The 26,601-nt window shown below is 37.8% G+C and overlaps 1 protein-coding gene across 1 annotated transcript; it reads left to right on the top strand.

The window, feature by feature from the left end:
* The first annotated feature begins 95 nt into the window (after nt 1–95).
* Nucleotides 96–16,219, top strand: IER3IP1 (immediate early response 3 interacting protein 1). The gene is made up of 3 exons (XM_079108803.1): nt 96–290; nt 14,626–14,727; nt 15,118–16,219. Exons 1-3 carry the CDS (start codon nt 200–202, stop codon nt 15,171–15,173), a joined length of 249 nt encoding a protein of 82 aa, XP_078964929.1. The 5' UTR covers nt 96–199; the 3' UTR covers nt 15,174–16,219.
* The last annotated feature ends 10,382 nt before the right edge of the window (nt 16,220–26,601 follow it).

Raw genomic sequence — 26,601 nt, 5'->3', positions numbered from 1 at the left:
ATCCGTCTGGACACTTCGGCGGTCCTGCCCCGCTGACGTGCACGTGGGGCGGTTCTTAGCCAGACGGGGGCGGAGCTCTTCGGAGAACTTGTTTTGGGCCCCACCGGCTCCCGTAGGAGAGCGGAGGTGGTGGCGGCGCCACGTCCGCTGTGGCGGCGGGAGAAGAGTCGGTTGGGCCTCGTGAAGGCTCCGGGAGACCATGGCCTTCACCCTGTATTCACTACTGCAGGCAGCCCTGCTGTGCGTCAACGCCATCGCCGTGCTGCACGAGGAGCGCTTCCTTAAAAACAGTGAGTGGCCGCGGGCTCGCTGTGGGGCGGCGGACCCGAGCCCGACTGCGTGCCGGGCGGTGCCGCCCGGGGCTAGGGGTCGGCTTTTTAGGAGGGTCCTTCACACCAGGGTTGAGCTCAGCACCGGTTAAGGTTGAACAGACGCCCACGGGGTCCCGGAGACGGGGTGGGAGGGGAGACTGAGGTGTGCCCGGGACGCTCCTGCTTGTGATTAGTTTAGCCCAGTAATTTGGTTGCATTTCCCTGTGACCGATTATAATGGTCGAAAGGCTGGGGTCTGAGTTTGATCAAGAGTTGGGGGCTGGGGGAGTGGGTGAGGCTCATTTTGGAGTCTTGATAGTTGGGAGGATGGAAGGCAGTAGGTGTTCCTGGGCTTTAAGGATAATAGGTAAGGGAAGGTGTTGGAAGTATCAGGACTTCCAGCTACCCACGTTCCAAGCAGTTATTCATTACAGCTTAGCGGGTGCCTACAATGTTCCAAAGACTGTGTTAGAATCTAGAAATAAAAGGTGACACAAGTTCCGACTGCAGGAACCTCACAATCAAGCGATCTTCATGCCAGGCTGGGCAGGCTGCTGCTTGCTTGTCTAAGGGAAAATTGACACAGGATACTGCGTTATGTGAATCATGTGTCACTGTATACCAAGTGTGTCTGTGTGAAATCATTGAGACACAAACGCTCGGCCAAGATTGACTCATGTCACTTTTAACTAAGAGATTTAGTGAGCACAAATTATGTGCAGGCCCATGTAGTTGGAATTGAAATTACAGCAGATACCCTGACAGTCTAGTGGAGTTTCATTTAGCGGGTAAAAATATCAAGCATGCAGAATAAAGAGATATGCAGGTTGATAGTAATTGATGAATTTGCAAAAGCTTCTTGGAGGAAATGTGTCTAGCTTGAAATCTGATGAGTAAACATTAACTAGGTGAGGGTGAAGGGTTGGAAGAAGTTAGGAATGAGAAGAGCTTTAAGCAGGTGTAGAACTGGTGTGAAAACACCAAGGAAGGTGAAAACAGTCTTAAGCAAGGCAGTCCTGTTGGCACCTTGATTTTGGACTTTGGGCCTCCAAAACAGAAAAATTTCTGTTGTGTTAAGCTTACGTTTGTGGCACTTTGTTATGGGCAGCCCTTAGAAACCAGTACAGCTCAATAGATACTTTAAAGGTTAAAACAACAGAACATAACTGTTGGACGTTAGAAATGAGAGAGAAAGGATCAGTCAAAGACCTCTTGGTTTTCTGTTTTAAGCTACTAAATGAAGGACAGTACCTTCAGTGTTAGAGAGTATTGGAAGAGAATTGGGGGTTGTGGGCTGGTTAAAGAGGTAAAGAGATAATGAAATAAGTTTTGGACTGGCTGAGTTTGAGGTTTCTGTGAGATATGCAAATGGAGATGTAGCATAAACACTGGATTTAAGTCCATAAAATAAAACATGAGCCAGAGGGGAGACTGAAATTTGAGTTTGTCAAGCACAGATGACAAATGAAGACATGTGAAGAGATTTAAATTACTCAGGGAAGGAGTAGAGTACAAAAAGAATCAAGGAAAATTCTAGAATCTCTAGTATTTAATCTTTAACAGAGGTCAAAATGCTGACCAGAAGAATTAATGAGAGAATAAAACAGAACTGGGAAAACCTTGACAGTGGGGTTTCAGCAAAGTCAAAGAAGGTATGAAGAAGGAGTGATAGTACCATGGTGGAATGTTGCTGAGGAGCGAGGTTTGATAAGTACTGAAAAGTATCCTAAGGATTTAGGGTAATTGGGATCACTGATTTTTTTTTTTTTTTTTTTATTCATTGTACACAAATGGGGTACAACTTTCATTTCTCTGGTTGTACAGAAGTAGAGTCACACCATTTGTGTAATCATACATGTACATAGGGTGATGATGTTCGTCTCATTCCTTCCCCCGCCCCCTCCCACCCCTCATTGCCTTTACACAATCCATCCTCTCACTGATGATTTTTAAAAGAGCAGTGACAGCAGTGGGTAAAATCCAGAATGGGTTGAGAAGTAAGTGGAAAGTGATAAAACAGTGGCAGCAAAATTATCCAATGTTATCATTAAGTTGAAAGAAAAGAAGAAAAGGTAGCTTGAGTAGGATGTATTTTGTGGTGTTGGTTCTTTTGCTTTTAGGCAGGAAGGGCTTGAGATTTTTGGCAGTGACAATGAGAACACTCCCGCTCTCATCAACAGGTCAGTGCTAGGAAGAAAGTGGGAAATAGCAGGGGTGACCATGAGGCAGATGAACGAAAGAAAGAGGAAAGAGTTATAAGGGAGAAATTCTTAAGCAGTGTGTAGACCTTAATTGGATCCTAGTTCAAAAATATTGACTGTAAAAGGCATTTTGGGAATCTCTGGTGAGATTTGAGTATGGCCTAAGTACTAGATGACATTAAGGAATCACTGTAAATTTTTTAGTGTGATAATGGTATTATATAGAGAAATGTCCTTAGTTTTCAAAGCACATACTGAAATATTCGGAGTATCTAAGCAGAGAAAAAATGAAGGCTATATGACAAAATGAGTAATAAATATTTTTAAATCTTCAAAATTAAAGGTAAAAAAAAGAATTGCCAATGGAGAAGATCTGGTTGTGAGAATAAAATAAAACATCACAGAAATGGAAGGGTTGGTAGCTCAAGGATTCTAAAAAGGTAGAAGGGGAATGGACCTAAATCACAGTTGGAATAGATGGCATTAAGCAGAAGGTAGGGTACTTTCTTCACTGAGAAGAGATAGGAAGAGTTAGTCAAAGGAGGATGGTTCCTGGCAGGAAGTTTTTCTTTGTTCCTTATAACGAATGGGCAATCGCCCTCAATTAGGTGAAAGGAAAATAGAAGTGAACGTAGCACAGTGTCCCATACAGCTTACTGCCTAATGGAGGAACAGATGTTTAAAATAATTACAGAAATAGTTCATTGTGTCTGTGCTAAATGCTTTGAAGAAAGCAAACTGGGTACAAACACGTGGGAATGTAAACTGGGTAAAAAAGGACAGTGTTATTTCCTAAGGAAATAATTTGTAAAGCTGAGTCCTGAAATATGAATAGGAATTAGTCTAGTTCAGGTACCTTTAAGACTTTTGATTTGAGATGTCATGTAGGCAATTGAATATGCAAGTCTGATGTGCAAAAGGATGTCTAGGAAGAACTTCCATTTAGGGATTTTCAGTACTGACTAGTAATTTGAAATCATTGGAATGAAGGCCGTCTTAGAGATACAAGGATAAAGTTCTGAAATTACTCATTCCTGTTAGAGTTCTTGGTTGCAGGCAACAGAAACTGATTTTTGGCTGAGTAAGCAGAAGGGAATTTATTAAAAGGTTTTTGGACAAGTAGAACAATGAAACAGACTGGAGAATCCAAATTCAGAGTCATTTTTGTAGTGACACTTTGTGATAAAGGTGATACAGTGGAGAAGGATATAAATAGAGCTGGAGTCTCATATATTAAAAGGATGGCCCTTTCGATAAATGATTCTGGGTTAACTGTCTACCCAAGAAGAAATAAGTGATTTATGACTTCTACATCAGACTGAACACAAAAGCTAATTGCAAGAGCATTGTGAATCTAAATGAGAAAGGTAAAACAAAGCTTCTAGTAGAAAGCAAAATTTTTCTTAAAGGGTCACATTATAAATATTTTAAGCTTTGTGGGACAAGAGGCAAAACTGACACATATATACACATGTGCATATGTGTGTGTGTGTGGCTATATATATATATGAAATATATGTCTATATGTATTTAAGCCACTTAAAAGTGTGGAAAAATTGGCCTAATTATATTGTTATATTGTAAAAATTGGTCTAATTATATTGTTATATTGTATACATATATGAATATATAACATTGAATCCCACCATTACGTACTATATAATGCACCAATAAAAATTATGAGGGAGAAAAACCCTCTGATGACCCTTCTAAAGCCAACCAGTATCACAACTTTTACAATTCCTCCTGGATTTTATCCTATGCGTGTAATGTCCTGAATAATGTAATTTAATTTGGTCTGCTTTGCATATATATATTCATTGTATGTATTTTGTGCCTTGCTTTATTGCTAATGTTTATCGGGTTCATCCAGTTCTTTGTACATAGTTTAAAGATGTATATATTATATAAAGTAAAAACAGCTTGTTCAAAAAAATAAAAATGTGAAAACTATTCTCAATGGAGAGCACTTTTAATATGATGGTATGAGGACCTACCTGGGCCTCCTTTCTAATGAAACAGCCATACTGGCAAAATTTGTTTTTAAATTGTTATGGTTTTGATCTAGAAGGTCCCCCAATAGCTCATGAGCTGAAGACTTGGTCCCTAATGCCGCAATGTCCAGAGGTCTGATTTGGGGGAAGTGACTAGTTCATGAGGGCTCTAACCTCATTGGTTCATTTGATGGACTAATAATTTGAAGGGACTACTGGGAGGAGGTGGAAACTATAGGCAGGTGGGAATGGCTGAAGAATAGATGACTGGAGGCATGCCCTTGGGGGCTTGTCCCTAATGCCTCCACTCCTCTAATGATTTGAGTACCTTTTCCACTGTGCCCTTCCGCCATAATGTTTCTACCATGGAACCAGCTGACCATGAACTGAAACCATGAGCCAAAATAAACTTTCTCCTCTAAATTGTTCTCATCAGATATTTTAGTCACAATAATGAAGAGCTAGCACAAAAACTAAACATTCAAAGTTTTGGGGACTTCTCGTAAGCACATCAGCTCAAAAACTTTTTTTAAAAAAAATTTATTAAATCTCAGAACTGTGAGAATCTCCGGCATTTGAGTCTCAATCCCTCCTCTCTCACCCCCTCCCTGAATAAGCAAAAAGAAAGGAATAATAAAGATTACAGTGAAAATTAATGATATAGAATGGGAAAATAATAGAATCAACAAAAACAAAAGCTGGCTCCTTAAAAGGATAAACAAAATTGGCAAGCCTTCAGCTACACTGACCAAGGGGAAAAATAGAAAAGATTCAGATTACTAAAATCAGGAGGGAAGGGTCATCTTTACTAACCTTAGAGAAATGAAGAGGTTTATAAAGGAATGCTATGAACAGCTGTATGCCAACAAAATAGACAATTTAAAGAAATGGACAGATTCCTAGAAAGATTGAAACTGACTTAAGAAGAATAGGCAGTCTGAGTAGATCTATAACCTATAAGGAGTTGGAACTTATAATTTAAAAGCTTAACATAAAAAAGTTCAGTCTTCAGTGCTGCATTCTACCAACATGTAAAGAAGACTTAATATCAGTTTTTCAGAAATTATTCCAAAAAATGGAGAGGAACAAATATTTCCCAATTCATGCTGCAAGGATAGTAATAGTTGCATTTGAAAAACAGAAAGAAAAGAGGCTATAGAGCAATATTTCTTATGAATATAAATGCAAACGTTTTCAACAAAATGCCGGCATATTAAATCTAGCAATATAGGATTATTCATCATGACCAAGTAGAGTTTCTTCCAGGAATGCAGGATTGGTTCAACCTTTGAAAAACCAATTAATATATACATTATGTTTCTAAAATAAAAATGTTATTAAATTAACCAAAATCATATGATTAATACAGTAGATACAGAAGAAGCATTTGACGAAACCCAATTATCTTTCATGATAGTATTTATCAAACTAGAAATAGGTGGGAGCCTCCTCAATTAGACATAGAGCCTTTCTGAAAAACCCCTGGTTAACATCATACATACTGATGAAAGATTGAATGCTTTCCCTGATCAGGAATAAAACAAGGATGCCTTCTATTGCCATTTCTACTTAGCATTGTACTAGAGATTCCAGACAGGGCAATTAGACAAGAAAAAAGAAATGAAGATTTTCATATTATGAGGTCAAAGAGATAAAACTGCCTCTGCTTACAGATGATATAGTCTTGTATGTATGGAAAATTCTGGAGAATCTACTCGAAAGTTATTAGGCTAATAAGTTTAATAATGTAGGATAGAAGAATAGTATGTAAAAATCAGTTGTCTTTCTATATATGAACAATTGGACATGAAATTAAGGAAAATTTCATTTATGATATCAAAAAATAAAATACTTAGGAATAAATTTAACAAAATAAGTACAAATCTCATGAAAACTGAAAGGCATTTTTAAGAAAATAAAAATTAGATTTTTTTCAAGACTCAATAAATGGGATGGAATCAAACTAAAAAGCTCTTCACAGCAAAGAAACAATAACATGAAGAGAGAGCCTACAGAAGGGGAGAAAATCTTTACCACACACCCCAGAATATATAAAGAACTCCAAAAACTAAACACCAAAAAAAAAAATAGATGGGATAAGGAACTGAACAGACACTTCACAAAAGAAGAAATACAATTGATCAAATATATGAAAAAATGTTCACCATCTCTAGCAATTAGAGAAATGCAGATCAAAACTACACTGAGATTCCATCTCACTCTAGTCAGAATGACAGTTATCAAGAATACAAACAATAAATGTTGGTGAGTATGTGGGGAAAAAGGTACACTCATACAATGCTGGTAGAACTACAAATTGGTACAACCACTCTGGAAAGCAGTGTGGAGATTCCTCAGAAAACTTGGAATGGAACCACCAGTTGACCCAGTTATCCCCCTCAGTTTATACCCAAAGGACTTAAAATCAGCATATTACAGTGATGCTGACACATCAATGTTTATAACAGCTCAATTCACAGTAGCTAAGCTGTGGAACCAACATAGGTGCTCTTCACCAGATGAATGGATAAAAGAAACTGGTATGTGTGCACAGTGGAATATTACTCAGCCTTAAAGAAGAATGAAATTGTGGCATTTACTGGTAAATGGATAGAACTGGAGAATATCATACTAAATGAAATAAGCCGATCCCAAAGAACCAAAGGCCAAATGGTTTCTCTGATATGTGGATGCTAATTCACAATAAGGTGGGGGGACTAGGGAAGAATAGAGGCACTTTGGATTAGACACAGGAGTGAAGGAATGGGAGGGGGTATGGGTATAAACAATAGTAGAATGAATTGGATGTTATTACCCTATGTGCCTATATGATTCACAACCTGTGTAATCTACATCATGTACAAACAGAAGAATGAGAAGTTATACTCCATTTATGTATGTTGTATCAAAATGCATTCTGCTGTCATGTGTAACTAATTAGAAAAATTTTTAAAAAGAAAAAAATTAGAGATTTTTTTTAAAGGTAAAGATATACCTTTAACATATATAACATATATGGATCAGAAGACAAAATCTTGTTGAGATGGCAACACTTAATGTTGCTACAGATTTAATGCTGTGTCTATCAAAATCCCAATTAGCTCTTTTGAGTAAACTGACAAGTTGATCCCAGAGGAAACGTAATGGGCCCCAAATGGCCAAAACAATCTTAGAAGAACAAAGTTGGAGGGATCATTCTTTCTGAGTTGAAAGCTTACTACAACTACAGTAATCAAAACAGTGTGGTACTGGCATAAGAATAGACATACAGATCAATGAAATAGAATTCAGTGTCCAAAATTAACTGTTACACTTATGGTCATTTTCAACAAGGGACTTCTGTCCAGAATATATGAAGAGCTATTACAAAATGATATATGAGCTAGTTGGAGGTGATAAACTTCAAAGTTGAATGGGGTTGATAATATGACACCTGCATTAGTTAATTCCATTCCTCCCCATTGCACATGTAGAAAAGCATAAATTTGTGTGATGTCCATAGCATCTCATATTTTATAGAATAGCCTCAGTCATATATTCAAAGCTGTTGTCTCAACAAATCAGTGGTTTCACCTGGAAGTATATACAGAATTGTTAGAGGTACATTTAAAAAATATAATGTCCAGACCGTACTCCAAACCTTTGTTCAAATTTTCTAGAAGCGAAGTTCAGCACTGTGTGTTTTCCAAAATTTCTTCAGGTAATCTGTGCCCCTAGATGAAAATTTCTTCCACATTGCATTTCTGCACAGAGAAAGCATAGAAATATTTTTCTGAGCATGTGATTTGAATATGGTCCTAGAACTAAGGGAAAACAGTACAGTGGCTTATCTAAGTAGTGGATAAGCTCTTGTTTTAACATATCTAAATACATTTTAAAATATGGTATTTATTAAATATTATTTATATGAGCTTTTAACTCTTGTTGCCTAGATTTCTGTAGCAGCCTATTCAGGTTGCCCTGCCTCCAGTTTTGCTTGTCTTTGTTCTACCTTCTAGAAAATCTGAGTGTGCTCTTCAGTGGTTTGCGGTTCTGGGTTCTTCAGTATCCATAGTTTTCTATTGTAATATTCAGACTCCCTTGTGTAACTTACTAGCCCTCTGCAAGGTGTCCCTTCCTCACTCTTTCTTCCTCTTTTCCCCTCCCCAATACTTACCATGCAACATTCTTCCCATGAGGCTCTTCCTCACTGTGAGCCTTTATTCATACTGCTTTCTCTGTCTGCAGTGACTTACCCTCTTTTCTTTGACTGGCCACTCCTCAGCCTGTGCTTTCAAAATTACTTCTTGGCATCCTCTCTCCCACAGACCATCTCTGACCCAACTTGACAGGCCATACCACCAATGCAATTTCTTTTCTGCCTCCTTTAGTTCATTGAGAAGGATTCTTTTATCTTTACAGTTCTGTCAATGGGTATTTTCCGAATAACCCAATAGCTTTATATTATTATATTCTAGCAGTTCCAGATTTAAAGGCTATGTATTTATACAAGTCAGTATTTTGATAATAGTGGGAGAAATGCATTGCTTCTTCTAATTCTGTACAATAATGTTAATTTCTGTTTAGAACAAGAAAAAAAAAAACCTGGATTTTAATGCCTGCAAAAAGTGTTCTTACTAGAGTTTTTGTGGTGCTTGGTATCAATTTGACAAATATTTACTGAAACCAGTACTAGATTACATATAATTCAAAAGAAATATTAAACAGCGTATTGGTTAGCTATGATTGCCATAACAAAATATCATAACCCAGAAATTTATTTTCTGACAGTTCTGGAAACTGAGAGTTCAAGATCAGGGTGCCAGCATGGTCCAGTTGTGGTGAGCACCTTCCTCCTGGCTAGTAGTCAGCCCCTACATGGCAGAGATCTCTTTCTCCTGTAAGACTACAGTTGTATTGGACAAGGATCCCACCTTTACGACCTCACTTGATCTTAGATTACCCCTTCTTGAAGACCCTGTATCCAGATACAGTCACATTGAGGTTTAGAGTTTTGACATATAAAAGGGGGGCATAGCAAACAGTTAAAATATCATAAGCTATTATTTGATTCAAGGTCTGACTGCTTTAGACCAGTGTAATCATTTAGAGTTCAGAATGTCAAAGTTGTGTGAGCCAGAACAGTAGGGAGAATTCTGAAGAGGGTAGATCTTAATAATGTGAGTTTGTTTAAATGTATAGGGAATTTCTCTTTAAGTATTTACTCCTAAATAGCATATGTTGAATTTCATCGGGGATTAAATGAAAACTGCTATATGGAACTGGGAGTATCTAGGTTTGTCTAAGCTTACCAGATCATTTACTTCAGCATTGATCTTTTTGAAGAAGGCAATTTTTAAAAACATAGATTAGCAAAGTTGTGTGTGTTGTGTATATGTATACTATATTAGATGCTTTTATGATAGCATTTGAGTCACAAGCAAACTTGGTGACATTGAAAAAGTAAATCATATGCAGACTTTTCCATATATGGAAACAGATTTGTTCAGGGTGTGCTAGCCTTCAAAATTATAGCTACTTTTTCTCAGAATGTTTCTAGCTGAGCCTAGAAAATGATTGCATTTTGTGTGTGAGTTTTTGAAGTCTGGGCAACTGTGTTTGATATTTGATATTTGCAATTAGTAACTTTTTAAGTTCATTCCTGAACTTATACAGCAACTATGCTAACTGGTCTTATCATTTGTTAGATCCTCTAGATATGGAAGTGACAAAAAAGCCACAAAATAAAGTTTTTCTCTTAAAAAAAAAAAAAAAAAAAAAAAAAAACTTCCTGAAGCTTTGGCTAGGTTCCTAAGAAAAACCAACTGAGACTCCCTCTGTAGCAGTTGGAGAGAAAACTATTTGTTACAGTAAAAGATAATCCTTGGCACCTGGTCTTTTACTTTTCACATTTGTATTTGTCTGTGGAATATCTAGACAAATGCTTTGCTTTCTCAACCCAGAATTCTGTTTTTTCATTTTCATTCTGAAGGCATAAGAATACAGAGTGGGCCAATTAAGAACTTGCCTTTTGTTTTAATTACTTCAGTGCTGATGCTTATATCACAGTAATTCATGGTATAAAGTTTTGTGTTGTTGAAGAGAAGTTCAGTGTTAGAAAATACATTTTTTTTCTGGGAGTCATTCCTATCTTCATGTTAAAAATAATGAGTTTTAATCTTTCATTTGGGGATTTGTGGATTAGGTGTCAAATTCTAGATTAAATTGTAGATTAAGTTTTTCTGAAGACATTTATTTATTTTCCCATTTCCAATGTTGCTATGAAGAAATCTAATGCCATTTTACTTTTTTCCTTATTGGTAGCCTAACTTGTTTTAAGACTATTTATCTTTGGGGAATCTGATATTTCTCAATAATTGCCAACATGAGGGTCTTTCTTTCATTCATTGTTTTGTGTTTTGATCAAACCTTTTTGGCTAAAGGTCTGTGTCCTTCAGTTATGGAATATTTTCTATTACTATTTCTTTAATAGTTGTTTCCTTTTTTTTTTTTTTTTTTTTTTCCTTCTCCTGGAACTTTATTTTGACAGATCAGTGCTCTAATTTTCTTTAATTTTGCCTTGTAGAATTCTACTTGACCTTTCAACACCCTTCTTTTGAACTAATTATGCTAATAAAGCCAGAGTTCCTTCTTAATCTCTGAATGATGTTTTTTTAAAGAATTTTATTCTTGTTTCATAGTTACAGTGGTTTTTCTCTAAGGATATTCTTTTTTTAATGTTTCCTTTTACATGTTCATTTTTTTCTTCCTTGGTCTCCTTTTCTGTTTTTTTTTTTTTGTTTGTTTGTTTTGTTTTGGTTTTTTTGTGTGTGTTTTTGTGTGTGTGTGTGTGTTTGTTTTATTTGACTTTCCATATTAAGAATTGTTCCCCCTTAGTTGTCAGTTCACTTTTAAGTGTATGGCAATAAAAGACTTGTTGGAAGCTCCATGTGTGGTCAGGACTTTTTACTGATGAACCTCACCAAAATGTGAATGTAGAAGTTGGCTATTTCTCTGAGGTGAAGTCTCTCAAGTGTCAGTACCTGAAGCCTTTCTTTCTGGGCAGCTGTCCAATTTCCAGAATAATTTTCTAACTCCCTGCCTGCAGAATGTGAGTCTTATACAATCTGACTTACCTGAGAGACAAGCAGAATCTGACACTTCAGTCTTCAGACTTTCTTTTATTACACCTTCCTGGGTTATTCAAGGTCTAGAGCTTCTGTTTTGGTCTCTGCAAGACGACCAAGAGAAAGGGATGGGGGAACAGGATGTAACAGCTCCAACATAGACTCTCAGTGAACCTGATTTTATCCTGGTTGCCCATAGGGACATTTTAAAGATTTTCTCACCTTTCCAGGGCTCTCAAAATGAGTCACATCAATTTTTGGTTGGTTGTTTCATTATGTGTTCCCTTCAGAGGTTAGGTTTCAGTGTTTTCTGCTTAAATCGGTCATCTTTTTCCATTGATTTATTTATCTGGTTTTGATTGACTTCTCTTGCCTGGAGACTCTGTCTGTTAACTTATTCCTTTATTGTCATTTATTCGTAGAACTTCCAGAAGAAGCTAAGAATAAAGTCTATATGCATCACATTTAACCAGAACCTGACTGCTTTCATATTGTGCATAACTTTTATATTATATATTATTAGGTTTATGTGAGTGAGACTGTTAACTAGTTGCAAAACTATCCCATTCTCCTTTGTCATGGATATTTTCCTGTGGCAGTTATGTAGTTGGAAGATGATACAACTGGTAATAATCATTTATGTGCATGTATGACTAGGAAGACTAACATGAAATAGTTTTTTAATGTGCTATTAAGTACTTGAAGGCCAATGTGTTGAATTTTGAACTTAGATTACAAAAAGAACCCTGCCGTATAGTGAAGAATGCCTCATTCAGCTACCTGGAAGACAGACAGCTGTTTGAAAGAAGTTAGACTTAAATTGGGTGCTGGGGATGGAACCCAGGTGCACTGAGCCACATCCCCAGCCCTCTTATATTTTGTTTTGACACAGGGCCTTGCTGAGTTGCTTAGGGCCTTGCTCAAGATCCTCCTTTCTCAGCCTCCCAAGCTGCTGGGATTATAGGCATGTACCACCATACCCAGCTAAAAACCTTTAATACAGTAAAAACAAGTATTGGAGAAGCAACATAAGTATATTTACTTGCCAGGGACAGGCAAGGAGAATTGATCTAGAGATAGGAGGTTGATTTTTCTCAGGCAAGATGTAGGTATGTCTTGTGTCCTTAATTCTGCAATGCAAATTATTTCACATTTTAACATTTCTGAAATTATGTTTAGATTGATTAGGTGTGTACATTTAAAATTGGAGCATTTCTTCTTCTACAAAGATACCATTGAATGTTTCATTTTATAATTCATGTGCCTTAAAAATTAATAAATAGAGTTGTTTGGAAGCCTTATTTATGATCCCAGAATTTGCCTTCTCTTCTCCCACCTTATCCTAGATTAACTCAGTCTACTGTAATTCAGTTTAATTCCACAAACATTTGCTAAGTATTTGCTGTGTGGTGGGAAAAAATAGAAAGATGAATAAAAATGACTAATTGTAGTTCCTGCCCTTCAAATTTATATTCTAATGGAAAGCACTTGAAAACACCTAACAAGGAGAAGAATGACACTGTAATCAGATTATTTGGGGAGAAAGAGAAAGAAGGTATATTGTGACAAGTGGGAGGGAATTAGGAAAGGTCCTGACACTGAAGGCAGATCGAGATCAAAACTGCTGCCTTTAGCATAGACAACAGTTAATGGGTAATTGTGCGTAGGACTACAGTCATGCCTCAGTATTCATGGGGGATTGATTCTAGGACACAGAATGTCAATTTAAGGAGTTTGGACCTTATTCAGTAAGCAGGATTTGGGGGTAGAAAGATTTAATTCTTAAGGGAAAAAACTGAAAGGGTCAAAACAGCAAGATTACAAAGGCATCTACTGAATCTCGTGAGACATATAAAGACAGTGAGAGTAATAACTGATGGAGGCTGCGCTTTGGAAGCTCAGCAGAGTGACACCCTCAAACTGGAAGGACTGTAGGCAGAACCTGAGCTAGGCCTTGAAGTGTGGGCAGAGGCAGGCATCAGCTCTGTTGAGAACTTGAATTTTAAATTTTTTTTTTTTTAAATCATGACATTGCAGTGACAAAAAAGAAAAGCAACTGTTATTTAGCCCTTATTTCAACCAAATAAAAGCTGATTAAGCAAAGTGACATCTCGTTTCCTGATACTTGGTTCTGTCATGTGTAAGATAAAGACTTGTTCTCTGTCTTCAAATTTAGGGTTAGCATGTCAGGAATTAATTAAGCCCTGTAGTCATATGAGAGTAAAAAGTGAACTTGAAATGAGGACAAGAGAAGAACAGATTGCAGAAATGAGGACATGTAAATCTTTAAAAGAATGTCTAGAGTAACAACAACAAAAAGAACTGTCACATAAAGGTAAACAAATAATGGCTTATAATAGGAAATATGACATATAGAATGACATAAAAGGTAAAAGACTCATTTACAGTATAGTGCGATAGAGTCTTCACTTCACAATTGCAAAATGAAGAGGAATGTAAGGAAAAAGGGAAAAAAGATGTGTCCTGCTGCAAACTTGAGCATCCTGCAAAGGCCTAGCCAAGCTGTGCCCAGGCATATATTAAAATTTACTCAGATAATATAAACAGTGATTCTTAGCTACAGTTTTTTTATACTGATAATTATGTTGGATTTTATAAATTCTTAATTGAGCAAATAATTACTCAGTTTGGAGCTTTGGTTTTAAATCCTTACATGAAATACCTTGTTTGATATTTCTAAAAAGGAGAAAAAACTATCAGGTTGTCACTGCAGTCATCTTCATGAAGTAAATGTCATGGAATAATTTGGACTATCCATTATTTTATAAAAATCAAAGTGTAAATGAAGTGAAACATGGTTATTGCTACTATCAAAAGAAAAAAAATGAAAATATTTAACTCGGTATCATCTTAACTTGTCTTTAAGCCATATGACTTTATGTTTTATGTCTTTAACAAGGACTCAAACTAATCTTTTAAAAGATGGCTAATGAGGGAGCAAGGCAACTGCATAATAAATTTTAACACAGCTAATCATCTTTATGTTATACAGTTGGCTGGGGAACAGACCAGGGAATTGGTGGATTCGGAGAGGAGCCAGGAATTAAATCTCAGCTAATGAACCTTATTCGATCTGTGAGAACTGTGATGCGAGGTAAGAAGAAAAACTTGAAGAGCATTCTGAAGTTCTAATTTTGTGTTTTGATTTAAGTAGCAAAGCTCCTGAGTATGAATAACTATTGCATCCCTTTTGTAGTAGGATTTTTTTTTTTTTCTCTCTAACCTGGCTTTATTCTTAAAAGTTACTGGCTTCTTTATTAGGTTGCCTAAGAAAAAGCAGTTCCACAAGCCTTTATTAAAATATGCTTGAAGTTTTATGATATGGTACATTTCCTAATGTTCCTCTATTGTAACTATTTACAACATGATTATGATGGCATAGTCTTAGGTATTTCCTTCTTTCCTTGTTAGTTAGTAGTTGCTACTAATCAATTTTTTTCCTGATTTTTCTTTATAGTAACAAACTTCTTTTTTTCCTTTGCAGTGCCGTTGATAATCGTAAACTCAGTTGCTATCGTATTGCTTTTATTATTCGGGTGAACATCAGTGGGAGAAATGGAGACCCAGAAGAGATGCCAGTGGAAGTTATTACTTCAGTCATTACTAGAATATTCATTTCTTAGCAGGCTGATGTTGCATTTGACAAAAATGTAAAGTTGACATTAAAACCAGAGTTTCTATTACCTTGATTTTTTAAAAAAATGTTGCATTTGTAGTTTAATTACAGAAAAAAGATCAGGTCACCAAAGGTTGTAGCTCTTCAGGATTGAAATACATTTGCTTGCTGGCTATTAATAATAGTTCATGCTGTGGTAAAGATTGTTAAAAGGGTACAAGACTGTTGCTTCTGGGTTGTTTGTTTGTTTATATGTTTTTCTCTCACTTCTCAGGGATGAATTTTTTTTCCAAAGTTTTGAAGTTCCTTGTGACTTAGCTGTGATGTGAGAGTGTTTATCCCCCTAGATTAAAGAATTTTTAAAAAGTAATTATTACTTTTGGTAAATAATTTGGATAATTTTATTTTGAACTGTTTGGTTAAATATTTAGTCTATATGGTCTTGTTATGAAAAATTCAAATATATATATACTATAAAAGACAATACTCTGATTTCAGGGAAAATTCTAATTTTATAAGTCAGTTACCTGATGATTGTGGTTTGAAGTTCTTTTTTATGAATTTGTTATTAATTGGCCTGAATAATGAGACCAAACCAGTATCTGCATATTTTCATTGGTAGAAAAATCTGTATAGAAACGTTTGTGCCCTTTTTACAATGATGTTGACTTATTTTGTAAAATCAGCAAAAATATTAGCCTGCAATATCAATCCTAAACAATCACAATTAAACTATCCAATGAAAGATAGGATATTGTGAAGATAGTTTATTATGAAGCCTTTACCTCCCAAAATATTATCATGTTTCCATTTCTTGGTGGAACAGCACATTAAAAAGTGTGATTCTTAATTCTTTATTCTGTCACTAGAGCATTCATGCTAGATGATGTTTTTTGTTTACATGTCTTGGATCATCTTGTGAGGTTGTTTGCTCATCCCATAATACAGTTTTATGTAGAAAGGTTAAAACTATGTAAATGGTTTTTGTGAAAATTATCAGTTATTTTGAAGGGGTGGAATGGCATCTTTGCTGATAGTAGACCTTTTGTAAATAAAGTTGAATTTTCAAATCAAGCATTTGTTTTTGTATTTTAGAATAAACCTGTCAGTGTTAATTGAATTAATCTGTTTTGTGTGTAACACCTCTTAAGTGTTCTTTGCTGAGTGTAAATTTAATGAAAGTAAACACTCAAAATCCATTTTTTCTTGGGTGAATTAACTGAATTGCTGTCATAAATCAGCAGACTACAAGGTAAATTTATTCCATGACTTAAGTTACTTCTAAAACTGGAGCAGGTGGTATTGAATACCTGTTGGTGACACCTGAGTTAGAAATGGATGATTTTTGGTTTGGAATGTGGCCCTGCAGCTGGACCGAGGAAGTCTACCAAGGAGTGTCAGTTGATACTTACCTCCTGTAAATATGTTCTTTCAGCTTAATAAAGAATTGGTGTGTGAGTCAAATTTGAGCCTCTAAACAGTTGAGGGCATTCCCATTTCTCCACATGCTATGTATGAATCATGAACAATTTTAAAAGAGAAAAGAGGCTTTGGTCTGATGCCGATTTTCATGTAAGACATTACAACACACCTTCATGTCAGTTTAGTGTCCGGATATTGCCCAAGTCATCTCTCCACTGAGGAGCAGTCATAGTGGGCAGGGACCAAGTGTTCGGCAGCAAAGTACTTCTAAGGAAAGTAAAGCACTGGACATTAAAATATTTCACCTCTGGAGGCCACTTAACACAATCCCAGTTTTAATATAGCCAAAGGGAAGTCTATATGCTTTCAGATAGTGGTCCTTATTTCCAGAGCAGTTATGATTCACAAACCATAGGATCTTATTTTAGTAGACTGTAACTTAAGTGCCTGATTGTCTGCTTACATCTTTCCTTTTATCACAGGATTAATAAATTTGTGATCATTCAGAACTCCCCTGTTTACGGTCCTTATGTGTTCAGGCCTTATGTCTGTGTGCCTCTGAACTATTTGAAGTGCTTTGGCTCTACTCTGTAGATACTGTAAAATCTATACCCTAATCCTTAATCAAATACAATAGTTTTCAAATTTTGGTTATGAACAGAAGAATCAGATTTACAAAGGAATTCTAACATAGAACTATAATATTTAAAACATGAAGGCAGATCCATTTGTTGTTGAAGTTGGGCTGGGGTCCAAAGGGTCCACTGTTTAGCCACCTCTTCCCTCCAGGCTTCTCAAGACACTCCCCAAAATTCTAAATTCTCACAAATATGGTTAAAAGTTTTTTGTTTTTTTTTTTTTTAAATCCTAGCTTGAGATGTAGCAGGAATAGAAAATGTGGTCTGTGTTCAATAAGTACATGTAGTCACTTGGGTTTATGTGTTTGCACTCAAACTGAGAGAAAGTAATAAAGTGAATAGTAAAAAATAATAGATTACTAGTGTGTCAAGCAAAACCTTTTACCATTTCACTCAATTCTAACAGACTTCCTAAGAAATCAGTAGTTTAGGGTTGCCTCTTCTTTAAAATTGGCCAATAACTTTCAGAACAGGAGCTGGACTCATATATGGGAAAATATATATATGTGTGTGTGTATACACACTTGACCAATCATAGATATCTTCAGCTAAAGATAGAGATGTTCACCTGAAGTAAATGTTGGAGAAGTAAATCACTTTCTCATTGATTTATTAGTTCCAAGGTTATTACCCAAATAGTTTTGATATGCAGCAAAATAGTTTTTCACCAAAATTTTCCTTGCTCCAATTGTTCATCAGATGTCATGTTACGAAAACATTATTTGTAATGACCTGGGACACCTTACACAATGTCCAAGGGTATTAATGATCAAGATAAGTTTTGGAATCATACTGTTTTTACTTTAGTTCATATACTGTGTTATGTCTCCACTCTTTTGGAGGTTTTGCCCCTCTCTTTCCAAATTTAGCCTCTCCTTTTTGAGGTCTCATTCTTTCGTTGCTCAACTTGCCCTTTGACAAGAAGAGCCTTTTGGTGAGGAGGAAGCAATTAAGTCCAGACAATAGTGACCTCATAGTTTACTTGATTGCACAAGCCTGGAACCTAGAGATCATCTTGAGGCCTTCCTCGCCTTTACTCCCAATCTAACCTATCACAAATTTCTGTTTTACCTCTGAAAACTTGATCCCCTGCCAATAGGTAGGCAAGGCCTGAGGAGAGAAAGCAGGAGGGTGAGAAAGCTGCCAGCAAGGTTATGGAATGGCTGGTGTGGGAAACAAGGGATGTCTTGCCAGAGGTGGTAATGGGGACAGCAATAAATGCCAGATGCTGTTCAAGTAGCAAAGGAGGAAATGACAACTTGGACACTGGATGTTTCAAGTAAAGTGTCTAGGAGACGAGTTCTGAGTTAGCCCTCGGGAATGCACAAGAAATGAAGTAAGCAAAGAAAGTTCTCGATAATACTTGGTTAGCAATGGTCTATGAGATGCAAAACAGCTACTGAGCAAAAGGCAGAGGTTTTGTTTCCCGTGGTGCATCCGGGCCCAGCCGGCCGCGCCCTTGCGGGAGCCGACCTCCAAAACAACGTACCCTCCTCCCCCGGCGCGGTTTGGTGGAGACCCTGGCAGTGGGATTCTCAAGCCCGAGACACCGGGCGGATGGGCGGAGCCGGGGCGGGACTTCCGGCGCGGCCCGAGCCCAGTCTCCGGTGTCCCTCGGACAGCTGCTGTCGCGTGCGAGGTGGACTGCGGTGCCTTGCGGACGGTGCGGCTGGTCTGGCTCTTCTTGACGACGGCGCGCGGAGTAGGGGTGAGGAGTCGCTCGGAACGGAAGAGAAAGAAGCGGAATTGGGGACGGTGGCGGCACGCCTGTTGGAGGCGGCATTTCTTGTGTCAGGGAAATACAGGCGGCGGTCCTACACCACTGCCCTCCCTCCAGGCCGGGCCCCACCCGCGCGCCAGCCCCGGGAGGACGTCACACCCGGTGCTCGCCGCCCCTCGACCGCGGCCGCCTGCGCGTGCGCCGAATGAGACCTGGCGCTTCCGCGGTCCAGCCAAGCGCAGTGCGCCGAGTCTCCCACCCGGTGGTGACTAGTGTTGAACCCCTCCCGGCTAGAGCCGGTGGTTGGGGACAGGCGGCGGGTATCGCTGTAGGTGCGTACTGCAAGATCCTTAGTCTTAGGTCCTCCCAGCTCTAAAGACCAGATCATGAATTCAGTTCACTTTTATTGAGCGTTTAAGTAACGCACGTGGAAATGGCAACCTAGTCCCTCCATGCAGAGCTCAACAGTTTAGGAGAGACGCAGGCAGTTAACCAGGACAGAATGATGCGTGTAGTGGGAGTATACGAGGCGCCTAGCCCTGCCCAGGAGGGAAGGAGTTGGATCACAGAAAGCATACCAGAGGAAATGATGCTTAACTGAGAGGACAGGAGTTGACCAGAGGGAAAGAAAGACGGAGCAAGCAGGAGTGGTAGTTAGGGAGTAAAAGTGATTTCAGATACCTCCAGTGAAGAGGGAGGTAGAGTCTAGGACTCTAGGGAGAGTGCACTGCTGATACCTGAAAGCTAGGTCCTTGTCTGTTGCCAATCCAATCATGATGACGAAGGTTTAAGGAAAAGGAAGAAGTTTTACTGATTTGCTAGCAAAGGGGAAATGCAGGGACCTTCTGTCCCAGTAACTGATTCTCCCCGTCAGTGGGAACACAGGGCTTTTAAAAGAGAAATACAAGGACCAGGATCCAAATGTTATAAGTAGATATATAGTTAGTGTCCATCAAGTGTCCTTGAGAGAGCCATTGTTCCAGTTCCTAGGTTCGGAGTTTCTTTATTCTCCAGCCAGTGAAGGGCATGGTTGTTTAGCCTGAGATGGGAAAAATTTTAGTCTTGTTTTCTTCAGCTGTTCGGGAAGGGGAGGGGAAAGAAGAAGAAGAAGAAGAAAAAGTCAGTTTTAAAATAAGTCCCCTGGGGAAAAAATAAAATAAGGCACCCAAAGTTGGGCAGCAAGGTTTGTACTCACAGCATAAAGTGGACCCCATTACAGTGCCTGGAACCTGGGTGTGGAAGTAGATAAATGAATTGGAGAAGTAAAGGAGGACTCTGTACCCCCAGGTGCATTGTTCAGACTTTAGCCTGAGGGCATTGGGGAGTGACTAACAACATTTACTGTGGTTACAGTGATTCCAAACTCCTTTGTACCCATACAAGGAAGTAAAGAGAACTTTTACTCCCTCTAGCATCTAGGAAGCACATTCTGAAGAGCTTCAACCTCCCAAGAGAACATTTTTATTAAAATTTCTTGTTTTATCTTAAGTGTTTACAAAAAGTTTGAATTATATGTCCCCGCACATATTTATATTGATGTCCTGTGAAATCCCCAGACTGTACTAATGCTCTTACATTATATTTATTCTGTGATTTTTGTAGCCCTTGATACATCATCATGTGTTCCTTCTTCCTTCCCCACCCCCAAAAACATAACCCACCCTTTCTAAGCATGAAACACTGTGGACAATAATTTACAGGGATTACTTTCTTAATATTCTTTTCAGTTATTAGAGGTGTTCTTTCTATGTTACCAAGAAAGAAACAAGCTGAGAGATTAAGGAAATTGCTCAAGTTCGCATAACTAGGGAGTCAGGATTCATACCCAGGAGGTCACCTCCCTTGTTCTTATATTTTGCTGTACTCTTGAATTCCAGGGAATGGATTCTGGGCTGGAAATAAAAGATGCAAAACAAAATATTTAGAAAGTTGACATACGTTAGATGAGAGGATTTAAACCTGAGGTAGTTTAGTAAAGATGAAGAGGAGTGTATAGATTCAAGACTGACATGATTTGGCATTGGATTGGTGGTGCTGACATCTGCTCAGTAATTATAGGAAAAAGAAAGCAGCTTTGTTGGATTAAGACACCCTTGGATATTCAAGGGACAGCTGTCCTCTGAAGTATCTGGAAGAGTTCCTCTTGGGATGCAAGGGAATGTGCTTTCCTTTGCATTGAGCAGGTGCTCTCGGTTGTTTATGGCTCTTCTAAGAGATATTCCATATAATTCGTTCAAACTATGGGAGATGGTAGATGTGGACTCAAGATAAATGAAAAACATGGACTACCTTTGAAGCCTTTATAATTCTTTTGAGGGTAATACTGATATTTTACAATTAAGAGATTGCCCTCCATATCTGCAGGTTCTGAACCCACACAGTCAACTGCAGAGCAGAAACATTCCAAAAAAACTATTGTACTTTTTTCCGATCATTATTTCCTAAACAAAATTGTTTAACAACTATTTGCATGGTATTCAGTATTATAAGTAATCAAGATATGATTTAAACTATGCAGGAATATGTGCATAGGTTGTGTGCAGATAATACGCCATTTTATATAAGGGACTTGAACTTTCTGTTGATTTTGGAACCAATTCCCTGGGAATACTGAACATAACTGTATATTTTACCAAACACTAACTTGTGGTTCCAGTAACAGGTATTACAGTGGTTTGGCTGAGAACAGAGTTCATGCCAGAAGTGATTGAGGTCTAATGGAATCAGCTAGAGAAATAAATGAATTTTGAGTTTCGAGTGGTAGACCTGAGTTTTGTTCTAGGTCTTGGTCAATGACTGTCAAACGTGATGTTTCAAAAGAGCTATTTTAGAGTTTAAAAGGTATGATCTTTGGAACTGACAAAAAATATTTTGGAAACATTAAGCCTATGTGGATGCTTCAGTAAGAATTAAAACTATCAGTACTTATTATGACAGTTCCCTGGCAATAGTGGACTGTTTTGGGTTTTTTAAATAAATAAAGTATAATTCTTACTATTGTTGTTTTTCAGTCTTGTTTCTGTTTTGTTCTTTTATTCACTTTCAGGTGATTTTTAAAGCAGTTTTTAGGTGATTCAATAAAAAAGTTTTTATTGAATATTAAATGTTTCATAAAAGTTGGGCTTTGAGAAAAGCAATTTTATATTCCTCCTTATATGAAATGAGAGTGCTTTATCTTTTTTTTTTTTTTTTTTGCCCTCTTTTTTTGTGGTGCAGTTAGCATATTTTACATTGAAGACTCCTTTAACTGATAAACATCCAAATGGAGACCCTGGAAACAGTCTAGGCTTTTGACTTGCAAGCTGTTTCCCTTCTCAGGCAGGAAATAGTTGATGCCATTGTTGATGTAATCCTTAATTTCAAGGTCACAATAAAAATCATGAATAGAATAATATAAGGACGGGAGGATTTTGTAGTTGAAATTTGATTAACTAGACCTCTTTGTATCTTTTTTTTTTTTTTTTTTGCCTCAGCACTTTTGTTTTTCAGCAGATACATTATAAAAAACAAGCAGAATCAGGATTTTTCTTAAAATTCACCATGCTGTGAGGGTGGGAGTTTTTAATGCCAAGTGTATAACAATTATCCAGCCTAATTTTTTTAACTTTATTAAATATAGTTATATAAATATAGAAATGATTGACTAAACTATAACAAGACTAATTTTTTGTGTGAGATAGACATCATGTAGACAGAAGTTTGTGGTATACATCTGTGCTGTTTAATAATTACAGTGAAATTAAAACCACCTATGTACTCACTATCGAGGTCAAAATGTAAAACATCACGATTCCCTTTGTACTCCTGTTTTGCACCTGCTCCCTGTCTTCCAAAGAGAATCGGTATCCTAACTTGTTAATTATCATTCCCTTCTCTTTTTAGTTTTATTGCCTCATGTATTCATTCCTATTTTTTTAATATTTATAGGAAACCATACTGTGTGACTTATTTTGTAACTTGTATCTTTCACCCTGTAGTTGATTACTGAGAGTTGTCTAAGATGACGTGTGTGAATTTACTTCATTCATTTCCATTGCTTTTGGTATTCTGTATATGGATATACCACAACGTATTTACTCATTCTGTTGCTGGTGGACATTTATATTGTGTCCAGTTTCTGGCTGTGTACCAGCAGTGCTGCTGTGGATGTTTTGTTCATGTCTCACGGTACACTGAAAGTGAAACTGTCCGTCAAGCATGTAATACCTGGGAGTGGAACTTCTGGGTTGTAGAGTATTGGTGTTGCCAAACTGATTTCCAAAACGTTTATACTGGTAGCGGAATATGCAAATTCCTGTTGACAGCATGATATTTTCAGACTTTAAAATTTTGCATGTCTATTGGTTTGGTGTTGTTATCTTATTGTGCTTTTAACTATGCATTCTTATTTATTACCAGTGAATTTTGAGCATCTTCATGTGTTATTTACTATTGAGATTTGTTCTTTTGTTGGAGCAGGGTGGGAGGATGACCAAAGATTTACTTCTAAAAGCTAATACCTAACATTTTGCTACTATAAAAATATTTCACATTAAATAGAAAACCCTAGAGAGGGCTTCTGCCCTGTGGCACTTCTCCCCCTGACATTGCACACCCAGTTATCACAGAACCATGGCCCCTGTTTCCATCAATGAGGCTCACAAGATTCTGCCCCGCATATACCCAGAGGGGATGCTCTAAACCAGTGGAAGCTTGCCCAGGTACAAAGCCATCACTGCCATCAGGATCTGATCCTCTGCCCACCCCCAGGTCCTCACACAGTTATCCAGATATTGGATTCCCAGAACAGGGCAAGGAATCACCCAGAGCACTGTCCTTGTTTATTGCTGAAAAATAAACCATCTCCAAGCTGTCTTTAAACAATACCATTATTTCCTTTGCTCGTGAGCCTGCAATTTGGGCAGTACTCAGCAGGGGTGGCTTGTCTCCGCTCCTACGCCTTGCACAGGGCTCGTGGTCTGATGTCTAGGGCTATAATCATCTGAAGCTCACACACACACACACATATCTGGTGATTGATGGTTGGTTCTGTCCATCAGCCAAGACCTTCATTGGAGCTACTGGCTGGGACATATGGGCATCCAGTGGGCTCTGTACTTCAGTGTGAGGGGATTCAGCCCATGACCGGTCAGCTCCAAGGTAGAAGCATCATGGTAGAAGGACAAAGCATAGGAAAGCTGCTTAGCCCATAGCAGAGGAGAAGCAGAGAGAGAGCTCAGATGTGTTCTTTCATAAAGTATGTGTTGAGGTCTTACTCCATTTTTCTATTTGGCCATTTGTTCTTTTCTTCATAAGTATGGCTTGTATTGCCTGGAGTCTTATCCTTTCTTATGTGTTAAACACTAGTTCTGAACATTGCATTCTGTTTATAGTACTTTTGAAACATAGTTGAATTTATCCATCTTTTCCTTTATGGTTTCTGCTTTTACATCTTGTTTTAAACAGCCTGCTCTATCTTCAAGTCATGAAAATACTCTCCTGTCTGAAAGTTTCAGCTTTACCTTAAACATGTAGTTGTTTCATTTACTTAGAAAAAAATTGTTGAGTATGGTGTGATACTAGTCAGTGGCCAGCACTTGCTGAGTCAGTTCTGGGGCTGACTCTGGTTTTATTTTGTATGTCTGTTCCTTGTGTATAGACATGGCTGACTTGGAATGGGAGCAGGTTCTGGGGACAATGTTCAGCAAAAATGCTAAACACCAGAGCCTGTGGTTTTATCTGGGGTCATCTTTGCCATCCCTCCACCTTCTGACAGGACTGCATGTAAGGGAAAACAGTACTTCAGAGGATAACACTGGACAATTGGGAGTTTTCCTGGCAGCCTTGGGAAGTAGGCCCTGTGGGGATTAGCATGCCCATGTTAAGAGGAGAAAATTAAGACTTTGGGAGTAATGCCACACTTTGATTCTTTGAGCTCAGATATCTTGAGCAATAGGTAAAGATCAAGGCTTCATCCTGCCTTTCTGCTCCAAATATTGAGGAGAATCACAGGCCCAGAGAGGGTAAACTTGGCCATCCACAATGAATTTGAGGCAGAACCTGGACCAACCCCTATCCCTGTTGGCCCCAGCTCTCAAATACATCTGAGAGCTTGGTGGAGAGGTTTTCCTCCCACCAACCTTCTGTCCCAGTGGAAGATTCTATAAACTATCCAAAAGCCCTCTCTCTCCTTTTCCCCCAAATCTTTGGTAATTATCTGCTTCCACCTCCCAGGTTTTTTCTAGCTCAGCTTTAACCCTTTCCCTCTGCTTCTAATTTTAAAGATGACTCCTCTAGCTTTACTGTTACACCAGGGCTGAACACATAAGTGCTTAGTAAACATTTGCCCTGTAAAGATCCAAAAGAATAAGGCAACTTGACAATATCCTGCCAGGATGAGGATAAGTGTCCACCTTAAGACCCAGCAAAACCCTAGAGAAATGCTTATGCATGTGTCCCCCGGGAGATGTGTGCAAGGGTGTTCGTAGATGCACTCTGTGGTATGTAAAACTACCTGAATGTTCATGATTAGGAGAGCAGATAAATAAGTTAGGGTATATTTATACAATAGAATACCATACAGCAGTGAAAACTCATGAATGTAACTGCATATGGTAGCACATACACAACTCACAAAGGGTGTTGAGTGATAACTCCAGTTGCCAAATACACAGAGCATCCTTAGTATAAAGCTTTGAATATATAAAAGTTAGGAGGGTGGCTACTTGGGAAGGGAAGGAAGGGCAGTGCTTCAGAGGAGCTATACAAAAGACCCCAGCTGCCTTGTTTCTAAAGCTGAATCATGGGGAAATTGGGTTGTTATAGTATCCTTTCTTTTTTTTTTGTATGTGTGACATATTTCCTTATAAAAACAACAAAATAAGAAAAGAAATGACCAAATAAGTAAACAGATTAGTTTTTTAAAAGTCTAAACCAACCCCATCCTCTTTCTTTAACTTCCACACTATTCTTACCCACCCTTTATTATCTTTAAATCATATTTCTCTTACATTCTATAGATGCTATAACTCACAATAGAAATTATTTAAAAGGAAAATATGCAAAAGGAAAGTTGCAGGTTATAAGGTAAGGAAAATATCTCCTTATTTTAAAATTGCTATGTAACCTGAAATTTCTTCCTTGGTGACCCGTAAATACTGGTTGCTCCTTGGCCACATGTGCTGTTATTATACATAACCCATGATGAAGAAGGTCTTACTAAGGTAATGCTTCTGCCCATCTCTGCTTCAGAATACATCGTTCTCATATTTTAAAATAAAACAAACTGTTCACTGAAGAGTTATTTTAAGAAACCTGAAAGTAAGCAGTAATGTCTCTTCTGTCATTTTCCTTTGTATAGATATAATTCAACATTTTTTAACTAAGCTTTACAAAAGTTTTGTGCATCAAATTTTGAGTTCTTGATATTTAAAAACTTTTTTTTTTTTTTTTTTTTTCCCAAAAGACAGCTTAACACTAAGCAATATCTTTCTGGATATGAATGGTATTTTTGAAGACTTACCAGTTTTTAATTGTCCATTGTTTCTGAAACTGTATTTTTAATTTCATTTGCTCTCTCCTAGGGAATGAAGG

The sequence above is a fragment of the Sciurus vulgaris genome (genome assembly GCF_902686455.1).
Source record: "Sciurus vulgaris genome assembly, chromosome: 13".
In the NCBI taxonomy this organism is placed as follows: Eukaryota; Metazoa; Chordata; class Mammalia; order Rodentia; family Sciuridae; genus Sciurus; species Sciurus vulgaris.
This window is presented reverse-complemented; position numbering and strand designations above follow the sequence as displayed.

Bases quoted from the DNA above. Each gene is read 5' to 3' on its own strand.
- IER3IP1 (XM_079108803.1), top strand. From the start codon at position 200: ATGGCCTTCACCCTGTATTCACTACTGCAGGCAGCCCTGCTGTGCGTC. The intron at 291-14,625 runs GTGAGTGGCCGC...TATGTTATACAG, and splicing joins GGAGCGCTTCCTTAAAAACA to TTGGCTGGGGAACAGACCAG. The intron at 14,728-15,117 runs GTAAGAAGAAAA...TTTCCTTTGCAG, and splicing joins TGTGAGAACTGTGATGCGAG to TGCCGTTGATAATCGTAAAC.